The 12011-nt window shown below is 42.5% G+C and overlaps 2 protein-coding genes across 7 annotated transcripts in view; one reads left to right on the forward strand and one right to left on the reverse strand.

Moving 5' to 3' along the window:
• LOC124036043 (ubiquitin-protein ligase E3B-like) overlaps window positions 1–4678 on the forward strand; it is a 32036-nt gene extending 27358 nt beyond the window's left edge. For 5 of the 6 annotated variants that reach the window (XM_046350134.1, XM_046350136.1, XM_046350131.1 and 2 more), the window contains exons 25-27: window positions 81–192; window positions 1115–1207; window positions 1561–4678. In XM_046350134.1, coding sequence (XP_046206090.1) covers window positions 81–192; window positions 1115–1207; window positions 1561–1752 — 397 coding nt within the window. In that variant the 3' untranslated portion in view covers window positions 1753–4678. Of the gene's footprint in view, window positions 1–80; window positions 193–637; window positions 696–1114; window positions 1208–1560 lie in introns of those variants that run through there. The other variant, XM_046350137.1, reaches the window with a different exon arrangement.
• A 3634-nt stretch (window positions 4679–8312) lies between these two features.
• Window positions 8313–11896, reverse strand: mmab (metabolism of cobalamin associated B). Its single transcript, XM_046350139.1, has 9 exons — window positions 11741–11896; window positions 11206–11270; window positions 11027–11120; window positions 10882–10939; window positions 10720–10792; window positions 10517–10614; window positions 9225–9289; window positions 9060–9119; window positions 8313–8964 (listed from the first exon to the last, which is right to left on the reverse strand). The coding sequence occupies exons 1-9, from the start codon at window positions 11845–11847 to the stop codon at window positions 8880–8882; spliced, it is 705 nt and encodes a 234-aa protein (XP_046206095.1). The 5' UTR covers window positions 11848–11896; the 3' UTR covers window positions 8313–8879.
• Between the last annotated feature and the right edge of the window lie 115 nt (window positions 11897–12011).

Raw genomic sequence — 12011 nt, forward strand, 5'->3', positions numbered from 1 at the left:
GTTGTAAAGCCAAGGTGAAGGTGCTTGCTGACATGGTCTCTCTCGCTCTCTTTCCTGCCCGCTCTCTCTCCTGTTGTCAGGAAACACACAGTGTACTATGGAGGTTTCCACAGCAGCCATCGGGTCATCATCTGGCTGTGGGACATCCTGTCCAGTGACTTCTCCTCTGAGGAAAGGGCCATGTTCCTCAAGGTAGTAACAACCCCCAAATGTTACTATACTGAACAAAAATATGAACACAACATGTAAAGTGTTGGTCCCATGTTTCATGAGCTGAAATAAAAGATCCCAGAAAGGTTCCATATGTACAAAAAGCTTATTATTCAAAAATGTTTCTTTACATCCCTGTTAGTGAGCATTTCACCTTTGCCAAGATAATCCGCCCACCTGGCAGGTGTGGCATATCAAGAAGCTGATTAAATAGCATGATCATTACACAGGTGCACCATGTGCTGGGGACAATAAAAGGCCACTCTAAAATGTGCAGTTTTGTCACACAACACAATGACACAGATGTCTCAAGTTTTTAGGGAGTGTTCAATTGTCATGCTGACTGCAGGAATTTCCACCAGAGCTGTTGCCAGATAATTTAATGTTATTTTCTCTACCATAAGCCGCCTCCAATGTCAATTTATAGAATTTGGCAGTATATCCAACCAGCCTCACAACCGCAGACCACGTGTAACCACACCAGCCCAGGATCTCCACATCCGGCTTCTTCACCTGTGGGATCGTCTGAGGAGGGGAGGATGGTTCTGAGGAGTATTTGTCTGTAATAAAGCCCTTTTGTGGAGGAAAAAGTAATTATGATTGGCTGGGCCTGGCTTCCCCTCCCAGGCCCACCCATGGCTGCGCCCCTGCCCAGTCATGTGAAATCCATAAATTAGGGCCTTAAGGAATTTTCAATTGACTGATTTCCTTCTATGTACTGCAATAAAGTTGAATATTTGAAATTGTTGCAATTTACATTTATATATTTGTTCAGTATAAAATGCTATTTTACTGTTCATACGTTAACTGAATTACGTTGGCTTGCGGGGCTGTCAGTTTGAGACCCCTGCTCTAGAACGCCCTTGCACTTGTTATGTGATCCTCTGTTGTTCTGCTTTTACAGTTTGTCACCAGCTGTTCGAGACCACCCCTCCTGGGTTTTGCCTACCTCAAGCCCCCTTTCTCCATTCGCTGTGTGGAGGTGTCTGATGATCAGGTGAGAACACTTGGATCATTGGAAAGTTCTAAGCCACATGTTTGTTAAATAAAATATATATATTTAACCTTTTATTTATCTAGGCAAGTCAGTTAAGAACATATTCTTATTTACAATGACGGCCTAGGAACAGTGGATTAACTGCCTTGATTTTTACCGGCTCGCGGATTCAATCTAGCAACCTTTCGGTTACTGGCCCAACGCTTTAACCACTAGGCTACCTGGCACCCCAGCACACACAACTAGTACGCCTATTTTAGTTGAAGAACTTAGGTTTGGAAAGTCAGTCCCTTGAGACTACTTTGGTTCTCCGTGTGTTTGTGTTCACGCTCCTGTCACCCATCTCTCTCTAGGACACGGGGGACACCCTGGGCAGTGTCCTGCGGGGTTTCTTCACCATCCGGAAGAAGGAGCCTGGCGGCCGCCTCCCCACCTCATCCACCTGCTTCAACCTGCTCAAGCTGCCTAACTACAGCAAGAAAAGCATCCTGCGTGACAAGCTCCGCTATGCCATCAGTATGAACACAGGTTTTGAGCTCTCCTAAAATAAACTCCCCCCTGCTCGTGGTCTGCTGCCAGCAAGACTAAAGGATAAACAACTAAAGAGCATCCTCCTTACCCAGGCTAAGGGTTGCAGCCGGTCAAGTCAGTGGAGCTTCACCAAAGCTGAAAAATAGGATACCCCCTTACCTTTATCCCAGTCTAGGAAACCAGAAGAGCGCCACCCTCTCTTACCCCAATAAGTCTGGATTCTGGAAACTCCACCCACCCCAAGGGCTTTCAACCCTATTTGCTGCCTGTGCAACCATGGTAACTTATGTTCTGACCAGTGGCAGTCATTGCCCATGTGAGTTTATTTCACTTTTTTTCTAGGCAAGTAGCTGAAGAAATTGTGGGAACAGCACAATTGAAACAGTCTCTCTTTACTCTCACACACCCGAAAACCAAATCCATGCTGATAATCGTAACAAGGAGGAATGTTTAACCTAACACATTGCTGAACTAAAATGGCTCAGTGTCTTACTATTTCTTCTCAGGCTTAACAGAACGATACTTGGATCTAGCACTCCCACGTCAAACAAACTGGAAAGCAATATAGATGCAATGCAAGCGATTACACGCGATAGACTCCACACTGGTGCAAAATCATATGAAGCTTTGTTCTACCTGCTGGAACAGGATGTCATCCGAGCAACTGTCCGCTGTCATTCGGCGAGTCTTAATAAACTTGTTTTTAACATGACGGAAGCATCTTTTCATAAAGAGATGACAAATCACCGCCTCGTGTTCAACGACAAGTTCTGACCACGGAGATGTGGTCACGTGTTGGCGCAAGTGTCATATCTGTTTATTGTCCCTCGTGGGTTAATTAGGGAATTAAATCCTGACGATCTGTCTCTCTCCCACACACACACACACACACACACACACACACACACACACACACACACACACACACACTACAGTCCGTCACCTGACAACAGCTTTGGAGCCTGTATGTCTCTGTTCTCTAATGTATTCAAATTAGAATTCATGTTACACAGCAATGCATTTGTGACCCAAAGTGATGCCATCAATACTTAAAGCAAACTCCATGCCGTTATTTGATACCAGATGTCCCCGTTATCTTCTGTCATGGTTCCGGAGTCTCTTGTCTTGTTGCGTTTGAAAATGGATAATACAGTGGCTCTGTTTAAAAAAAAAAAATGTTTTGCTGTGAAATCTGGGTCCGATAACTACAGCGGACACAACATTGACAACCATTGTTTTTTTCCACTTCGCATGTCCCTAATTGTGACATTCCCAAACGAATCCGTTACAGTGAAGTCAATCACAAACATTTCTCTATATCCACTAGGATTGGCCATGCCTCTTGGAATGGAATCAAGCCATGAACACATAGGACAAGGACTTGAGCCTGCTTATAGACAAAAGTCCCATGCTCCCTTTACCGCCACTGAACCGTCCAACCCAGGAAGGTTTGGTGTCAAGCATGTACTGATTCTCCCTTGTGTCTCGTAACCTTACAGCCACGTGGAAAAGGGGATACACAGGGAGCAAACCATACTATTTGTCATGGGCTGGTTGATCATGTGAATCTGAAAGCATTGCTTGTGTGTCTCTCTCTCTCACCTCTCCTTTCTTACCTACTCTCTCTTGCACATATAACCCTGCTCTTTTTGTGAGGGGGGGGACACACTTTTTTATTCTAAAGATTGCAAATTATTATACCATGCAAAACGTCAAAGGAGCAAATAAAAAGAGACAATTTGGGGCAGTTGTTAGTGACGTGTAGTTCCAACGTCAAGGTGTTTGCAGACGAGGCAGCACGAGTTTTAATAATGTGAAAGATGAACAGGCTGATTTTAAAAGCAATAGCCTATTTATTGATTCAGTATTTTATGCAAAACTGTTTCATGAGGGGTGTACATGTGTGCGCTGAGCGGTTGTCAGAACCATAGACATGGCTCTGGTTGTGGTCATAAAAAAAGGGAATAAAGCCTTTTTAAGCACCATTAATAACTATCGCTTATATATCCTGGCCACTGGTTAACAGAACTCAGTTCTGATGATTATACAGGCATGTTATGGGCATTACACAAGGTTCTATATGGTTTTGTATTGCTTTACTAACTGAAATCTGCTCGATTTGTATGTGTATAGGAATATTAAGGGGGTACAACATACCTGTACAGGCATTTCCCCCCATTTATAAATGCCATTAATCTCATTGACAAATAGAAATGACAATTTGTCTTAGTGACTCTATGGGAAGACTTTACCTCAATGTTCAGTCTGTTGTGATCACTGCGATATATTTCCTTACTTCCCAAGGACCTCTGACGAATCGTTCGCTTACAAAAAAAGATTGCAGTTTTGAAACTGCAGTAAAAATGCAGTAACTGCAGTCGACTGGTACCTTGAACTGCAGTTACACTGCAAAATTACTGCAGTAAAACAAAAGTATTTTTTTGGACGCAGTATTTGCAGCATACTGTAGTTATACTTCAATCTGACTGCATCTTTTTCACTTCAGTGGTGCCAGTCTGACTACAGTTACCCATTTTATTTCAATCAATTGTTTCAGCATCCTGAAATGGGTTAGAAATGAGTCATGGAATGGAAATGGTCAGTGTCCCAGAGAAGACTGGAAGATACCTCACAAGCTCTGCCTGGTGTTTTAATGGGGGCACTCCTCCATTTTAAACGATGTCATTAAAATCTCGCTATATCTTTTTATGAATTAGAAGAAAAGTAAATCCAGGAAGTGTGCTACATACTTCTATGAAAGTACTGTCCCCTCACAATCTGTGAAGTGTCTTTGGGAACTGGTTGCACTATGTGAAATACAGGTAATTGAAAACTCAATTTCAATGTAAAACATGTTTGTGTAAGATACTATTTATTCTGTAAAAACAGTAACATAATTGTTAACCATAATTATTCTAAAAACTTTACTTATCAACTGAAGTGAGTGTGTCTTGGTTTTATTTCTAGAGGAATCAATCCATTTATTTTCTCACTTCGGGACAAGTTCTGTATAGCTCAGAGCGGTATTTATTAATTAAATAATGATATAACAGTTGTGAAGAACAGGTTCTGTCAGTTCCATAGAGATTCATCTTTATCTGCCATTATAGTCTGACACAGCATGGGCAGCGCCATTGAGGTTATCTCCATTTTAACGTAGTACATTTTCTTCTTCACGATTGTCTGATCCTTCCTGATGAGCCGGTTGGACCTTGACTCCAGGTATTCAGGAGGGATCAGCCAATGGAGATGCAAGTCACACCCAGTTGACTGCATTAAAATGGTGGAAGCCCTCAATGGCGCTGCCCATGCTAAAATGGCCTTTTGGCCACTAGAGGCTTCTATCATTCTCTATGGTCAGTTCTCTATTAATGTTGTTACTATCTGCAAAGTTTGATTGTGTCACATGCTGGTTTATATTGTGCACACCCGAAGCACCCCAATCTGTCAGTTGACTCTGACGTTTGGGTTGTGAGCATGAATATCAATGCGTCCTTTTCAGAAACAGTTTGTTTTCCGACCATTTTATCTAAATAAAAAATAAAAAACACTAAAAAAACATGAGTACCCATCCAAGTCCTTCTCCAACGCGCTGGTTCACAGCTTTGCGGCGGTAAGTGCATTAAAACTAGTCAGACGCATCAATTTGCTGTCAAAATTCACATGAATTACTTTGTTATTACTAGCAATCTGTAATGATTTATTGATTTACTTTTGTTTCTCAAACTTAAGGACATTGTTCCTCTGAGATCAATATTACTTTCAGAAAGTTAAGGAGACAGGATCAAACTTGAATTTCTTTATCACATCTGTGACTGGTTTACTTGCATTGCCTGATTTGGAGTCATTTCCCTCTGATACTGGGGGTTTAATGGTATGCTTTACTGCCCAGGGTCTGTCCTCTGTTTAGTATACACTTTTTTCTGCTATGCATGGAAGAGTAATGGTCGCCTGACATGCAGAAGGTACACTGAATTATGATTTGTTATGGACTACTACAGTAACAACATAACTTGTTTGGTTTACACATAAGAATACACTGGCTTTTGTCTATGTGTTGCAGGACCAGGCTGGGGCAGCCCTGCATGAAGACTTATCTTTTAGAATGTGTGGAGGATGAATGGGCAACTGGGTATGGTTGTAGGTGCCAGGGGCACCGGTTTGTGTCAAGAACTGCAATGCTGAACAGTTTCCTGTGTGTATCAAAAAAGGGTCAACCACCCAAAGGACATCCAGCCAACTTGACAACAATTGTGGGAGGCATTGGAGTCAACATGGGACAGCATCCCTGTGGAACGATTTCAACACCTTGTAGAGTCCATGCCCCAATGAATTGAGGCTGTTCTGAGGGCAAAAGGGGTGCAACTCAATATTAGGAAAGTGTTCTTAATGTTTTGTACCCTCAGTGTGTATGTATATGTATGTACATTTCATTACAAATGTATGTGAACACCCCTTCAAATGAGTGGATTTGGCTATTTCATTCACACCCGTTGCTGACAGATGTATAAAGTCGAGCACACAGCCATGCGATCTCCATAGACAAACATTGGCAGTAGAATGGCCCATACTCAAGCTCTGACTTTCAATGTGGCACTGTCATAGGATGCCATCTTTACAAGCAGTTTGTCATATTTTTTTCCCTGCTAGAGCTGCCCCGGCAACATCTAGGAGAAACAACGACTCAGCCGCTAAGTGGTAGGCCACACAAGCTCACAGAACGGGACGGACGAGTGCTGAAGCGTGTAAAAATGGTCTGTCCTGCATTGCAACATTCACTACCGAGCAACGGCAGCCCAATAACTTAATCGGGAGCTTCATGAAATGGGTTTCTATGGCCGAGCAGTGGCACACAAGCCTAAGATCACCATGCCACTTGCTGCCTTTGGACTCTGGGGCAGTGGAAACATGTCCACTGGGGTGATGACTGACGTTTCACCATCTGGCAGTCCGACGGACGAATCTGGGTTTGGCGGATGCCAGGAGAACACTACCTGCCCGAATGCATAGTGCCAACTGTAAAGTTTGGTGGAGGAGTAATAATGGACTGTGACTGTTTTTCATGGTTCGGCCTAGTCCCCTTAGTTCCAGTGAACGGAAATCTTAACACTACAGCATACTATTACATTCTATACGATTCTGTGCTTTCAATTTTTTGGCAACCGTTTGGGGAAGGCCCTTTACTGTTTCAGCATGACAATGTCCCTGTGCACGAAGCGAGGTCCATACAGGAATGGTTTGTCGAGATAGGTGTGGAAAAATTGACTGGCCTGCACAGAGCCCTAACCTCAATCCCATCGAACACCTTTGGGATGAATTGGAACGCCGACTGCGAGCCAGGCCTCAGTGCCCGACCTCACTAATGCTCTTGTGGCGGAATGGAAGCATGTCCCTGCAGCAGTGTTCCAACATCTAGTGGAAAGCCTCCCCAGAAGAGTGGAGGCAGTATTATCATATATTGTATGTGTTTTATTATTTTATTGTGTAGTAGGTTGAAAGTTGTTTTTGTTCTCAGACAGACATAAAGGTCATAGCTTTCTAGGGGGAAAACAGGACATTTATGAAATATTGCCGTCTTGCTAGATTGATGACTATACCCACAGCTAAACAGTGTAAAACGTCTGTCAGCTCAACTGGTTAATCTTAGCTAACAGTAAGTTGAGACCACGACTGACTTCCTAAGGGGGGGGGGGCTTGTTCCTAGAAATGGCACTGATTATACACATACTATACGCTGCTCCAATGACAGGTCCTGCAGAGCCTGATGGTGGTCCTGCCTTTTCGGGGAGTAGGTAGGTTCTAGAATAGTCTGGGTCAGATCGCTGCCTCTGGTCTTCATCACTTCTCAGTGCGGAGACATGGGTCTTGTTCATTAAAGCAGATTGTTTTTGTAGCAGAACAAATTTGTTATTGGACAACAAAAAAAGTATCTCCCTTTTTTCAAAACATTTGCTCCCTACTGAACACAAGCCTGGACTTTTGATCTACTCTTCCATAATAAGGTCTGGTAAGCAGTACCATAGTAAGTTAATAAATACATATTGTTACATACCCATGAAAGGTGAAGTGAAATGTGCTTTACAGGGTCAGCCATAGTAGTACGGTGACCCTGGATCAAATTAGGGTTAAGTGCAATAATCCTCCATATTTGTTGAAAACTCCACTTGACAGGAACCCATTCCACTGGCACCTACCATGGGTGCTACAGCTTTAATAGCTTCTCACACAGGAAATCATGCCTGCTCAATCACCCACCTGCATTACCCACCATACGAGGATCACAATCTGTCTCTTATGACCTGGGCCAGTAGCATTTCCCAGAAAAGCCAGGCCTGGTGCCAGATAGTGACCGTGTGTGAGTTGGAAGACAGAGCCCTTTTCACAGTACTGAGCCAGACCGGGCTGTACTAGGCTTGCTTGGTTAAACATCCACCATAGTTGTTGAAACGATGTTGGAAAGCCCAGTGTGAACTGAGGATATCTGAACCGACAGTACAGTTCTGAGGACCAGTTGTAATAGGTTTTCAATATGACCTTCAGAACTTTACGTTTGAGGTGTAGAAGATAATGGTAATGTGATGATGAAAGAAGTTTATTTACTGCAGCATCAGATGACAGCATAAGAGTTTGTAGAAATGCTATACACATATAGGTTTATGATCATTCAAAATGGAGTCTCATCTGTTTTCATTAGAAAAGTGTACTTTCTGATGCCGAGTGATAAAAGCTAGTCATCCAGTTCTCTGAAATAGATTGATAGAGAAATTGTATTGAAAGCTTCTTGTGATACAACCTGTGCTTCATATACACAATACAGGATTATAACTTGTGCGTGTCATTACAAAATCAAACCTCATTTTATTATTATCCTGTTCAAAAATGGTTGCAACATTTTAAAAAGTACCGCATGGCAAAAGAAGTATCCGTACGTTTAGATTTTGCCTCTAGCGAAGTCGAATTTGGATTCAAGTGTTTATTTGAAATGTAGGAAAAGTTCCATCACGAGATAACAGTATTTCAACTTAGACCCATCAAACTGCCTTTCACATAAAACAATGCCGATGACTTAATTCAACCGAGAAGCAGAACAAAGGTTGTTCCACAAAGGTCCCCGATTTGATCTTTCACGTGTAGACGTGTGTCACTCGGGTCTTTTGTAGATCGTCTCCTCGTTGCCTTCTTTCATGGCTGTGTACCTGGCCACTGTGAACAGGTAGTCGCTCAATCTATGGGAAGACGTGAGGTAAATGATTATCAACAAGAGTACACCACTTCCTTAAACGCATGATAATACATCTGCACATGTATACAAGGATAATACCTGTTCAAATATTTGGCAACATCAGGATCGGCCTCACCTGACCGCACAATAGGGGAAACACTGGAAAGATAAGACAAGTGTTATGGCTGTTTCTGGGGCTACGTTCAGGATCACAACGTTATACAGTGTTGGGTCTAAACAACCGTATGATTCGTTGGAACTCACCTGCGTTCTGCTCGGCGACACACTGTCCGTGCTATGTGGAGGGCCGCACTGCTCTTTCCTCCAGACTAACCGGACAGAGAAGTTAAGATAAAAACACATCAAACCAATATGCACAATGTATTCACCCAAAAAGGGTCCTTATGAATAACACCAATATATACACAGTGCATTCAGAAAGTTCAGACCCCTCGACTTTTCCCACATTACAGCTATATTCTAAAATGAAATTTTTTCCTCAATCTACACACAATACCCCATAATGATGAAGCAATTTTTTTGCAAATGTGTAAAAAAAAGAGAAAAAAAAGCATACCTTATTTACATAAGTATCTGAATACTCAGAAAACCCTTCGCTATGAGACTCAAAATTGAGCTCAGGTGCATCCTGTTTCGATTGATTATCCTTGATGTTTCTTGGAGTCCACTTGTGGTAAACCCAATTGATTGAACATGATTTGGAAAGGGACACACGTCCATATAAGGTCCCACAGTTGAAAGTGCATGTCAGAGCAGAAACCAAGCCATGAGGTTGATGGAATTGTCCGTAGAGGGCCGAGACAGGATTATGTCGAGAAGGTTCACCTTGCAACAGGACAACGACACTAAGCACACAGCCAAGACAACTCAGGAGTTGCTTCGGGACAAGTCGTAAATGTTCTTGAGTGGCCGAGCCAGAGCCCGGACTTAAACCTGATCGAAGTATCTCTGGAGAGACCTGAAATAGCAGTGCAGCGACGCTCCCATCACACCGATCTGCAGCTTAAGAGGATCTGCAGAGAAGAATGGGATAAACTCCCCAAATACCCGGTGTGCGAAGCTTGTAGCGTCACACCGAAGAAGACTCGAGGCTGTAATAGCTGCCAAAGGTGCTTCAACAAAGTACTGACTAAAGGATCTGAATACTTATGTAAATATGATTTATTTTTATTTATTTGCAAAAATGTCTAAACCTGTTTTTGCTTTGTCATTATGGGGTATTGTGTGTAGATTAGAGAACATTTAATCAATTTTAGAATAAGGCTGTAAACTAACAAAATGCGGAAAAAGTCAAGGGTTGTGAATACTTTCCGAATGCACTGTAGTACAAGTCCATACACATGCATTGAGTTGCTTTACACATGGATTCACAAACACAATTACAGAACGTTATCTGCCTCATGCTGTTTTACCTTGAACATATTGTCAGCTCATGTATTTGGAATATGAACCCCCTAAGCCTCTCACAATTCCACATCACGTTTTAAATAACATTTCAGTTTTCTAAAAGATTCATCCAGTGTGTGAGTGCTTACAGGTAATATGAAGTTTGTCAGTGGTGGAAGCTTCTCTGTGAACTCATCAATCCAGCCTTCAAGGTCTGCCACGGGTTGGGAACTGAACTTAGTTTTTTCTGTTGGCAGGAGTGCGAGAGAGTATAAGGACACTGAGAAGACCATTGACTCGGGTAAGCTGTGTGGAATGATTCTTCAAAATGATTTACAACAAAGTCATTTACTTATATGAATTTCTCGTGCAGATGACTGAGGTGTGGCAATGTTGGATCCCACATCTTGTAAGACACACTGAATCTGTGGGGTTAGAAGGGTAAACGTTGAGTACAAGACATTCGTTCGTCGTTACTCTCCATAAATGAACGGGAAAAAGTTACAACTCAGACCTTGTCCAGTTGATCTGTGAATGTATGGCCTTTGTCGATACAAAACTCCCTGGCCAAGCTGCAGAAGACAACACAAGACGGTGAATAAATTCAGTAAGGGGGAACAAAGCATAAGACCCAATAGAAGGCATGGACATCACATTACCCTATCGCTGATGACAACTCATCCGTTGTTCCCAATGCTTCAAACACATGATCTTCCTTGGGTCTTCTCTCTCCAGTGTAAGTGCTAGAGAAACCTTTGGCAACGACAGGAAGACGATAAACAAAGTGTTCCTTGTTGAAATCACCATATGATGTGCAATAACTTGCTTGCATACTCACCTTTATCACCAGTTTTTGTGTATATTTTGGGGATCCTGCTTTCGCCATCAGTTTTGGAGGCATAACTTTTACAGGAGAAAAATATAATCAAGAGCTTTATGCTAGCTTGGCTATCAGTGCAGGCAAGATCATTTCAGCTGTCTGTCCGTAGGCAATATTATTGGCTAGCATAGTCAGCCGTCATCTACAACAATTTCAGGTGTGTTTCTTATCCCATTCTCTTGCACTACCTGTGTGACTAGTACTAACGTTACATGTGTAGCACAGGAGGCTGATGGGAGGAGCTATAGGAGGACAGGCTCATTGTAATGGCTGTTATAGAATAAATGAAGGTTATCAAGACTTATGCAAACCACATGTTTGACTCCGTTCCATTTATCCAATTCCATCCATTAATGGAACCCGTCCTCCTATAGCTCTTCCCATCAGCCTCCACTGATGTGTAAGCTAACTGTGTGTCAAATAACTATGGCACATAGCTAGCTACCAAACAAGATAAAATATTTGTATAAGAAGCGATGGTCCATATAGCTACCTTCTTTCTGATCCAAATGATGTCTTTGTCCAAGTCACAGCTAAACATTTGCTAGTCCTTGTCAGGATACAACGTAGGTGAGATGGTTTGGTAATCATTGAAGCCATGTTTACATAATATAAAAACGCGCGTTGTGCCTCTTGTTTATCCCTGGTATCCGTATGTGCGTGGGATGGACAGCTTGTCGCACGACCAATGGCACGAGGGACAGAGTAGGATGTTGATTGGCTAGCAAAAGATCTGTACATCTCACCTCTAGCGCTGATTGGAC

Source organism: Oncorhynchus gorbuscha, linkage group LG05 (assembly GCF_021184085.1).
Source record: "Oncorhynchus gorbuscha isolate QuinsamMale2020 ecotype Even-year linkage group LG05, OgorEven_v1.0, whole genome shotgun sequence".
Taxonomy (NCBI): Eukaryota; Metazoa; Chordata; class Actinopteri; order Salmoniformes; family Salmonidae; genus Oncorhynchus; species Oncorhynchus gorbuscha.

Bases quoted from the DNA above. Each gene is read 5' to 3' on its own strand.
- mmab (XM_046350139.1), bottom strand. From the start codon at position 11,847: ATGGCTTCAATGATTACCAAACCATCTCACCTACGTTGTATCCTGACA. The intron at 9,290-10,516 runs GTAAGCACTCAC...CTGTCCGGTTAG, and splicing joins TGACAAACTTCATATTACCT to TCTGGAGGAAAGAGCAGTGC. The intron at 9,120-9,224 runs GTGAGTTCCAAC...TTATCTTTCCAG, and splicing joins TGTCGCCGAGCAGAACGCAG to TGTTTCCCCTATTGTGCGGT.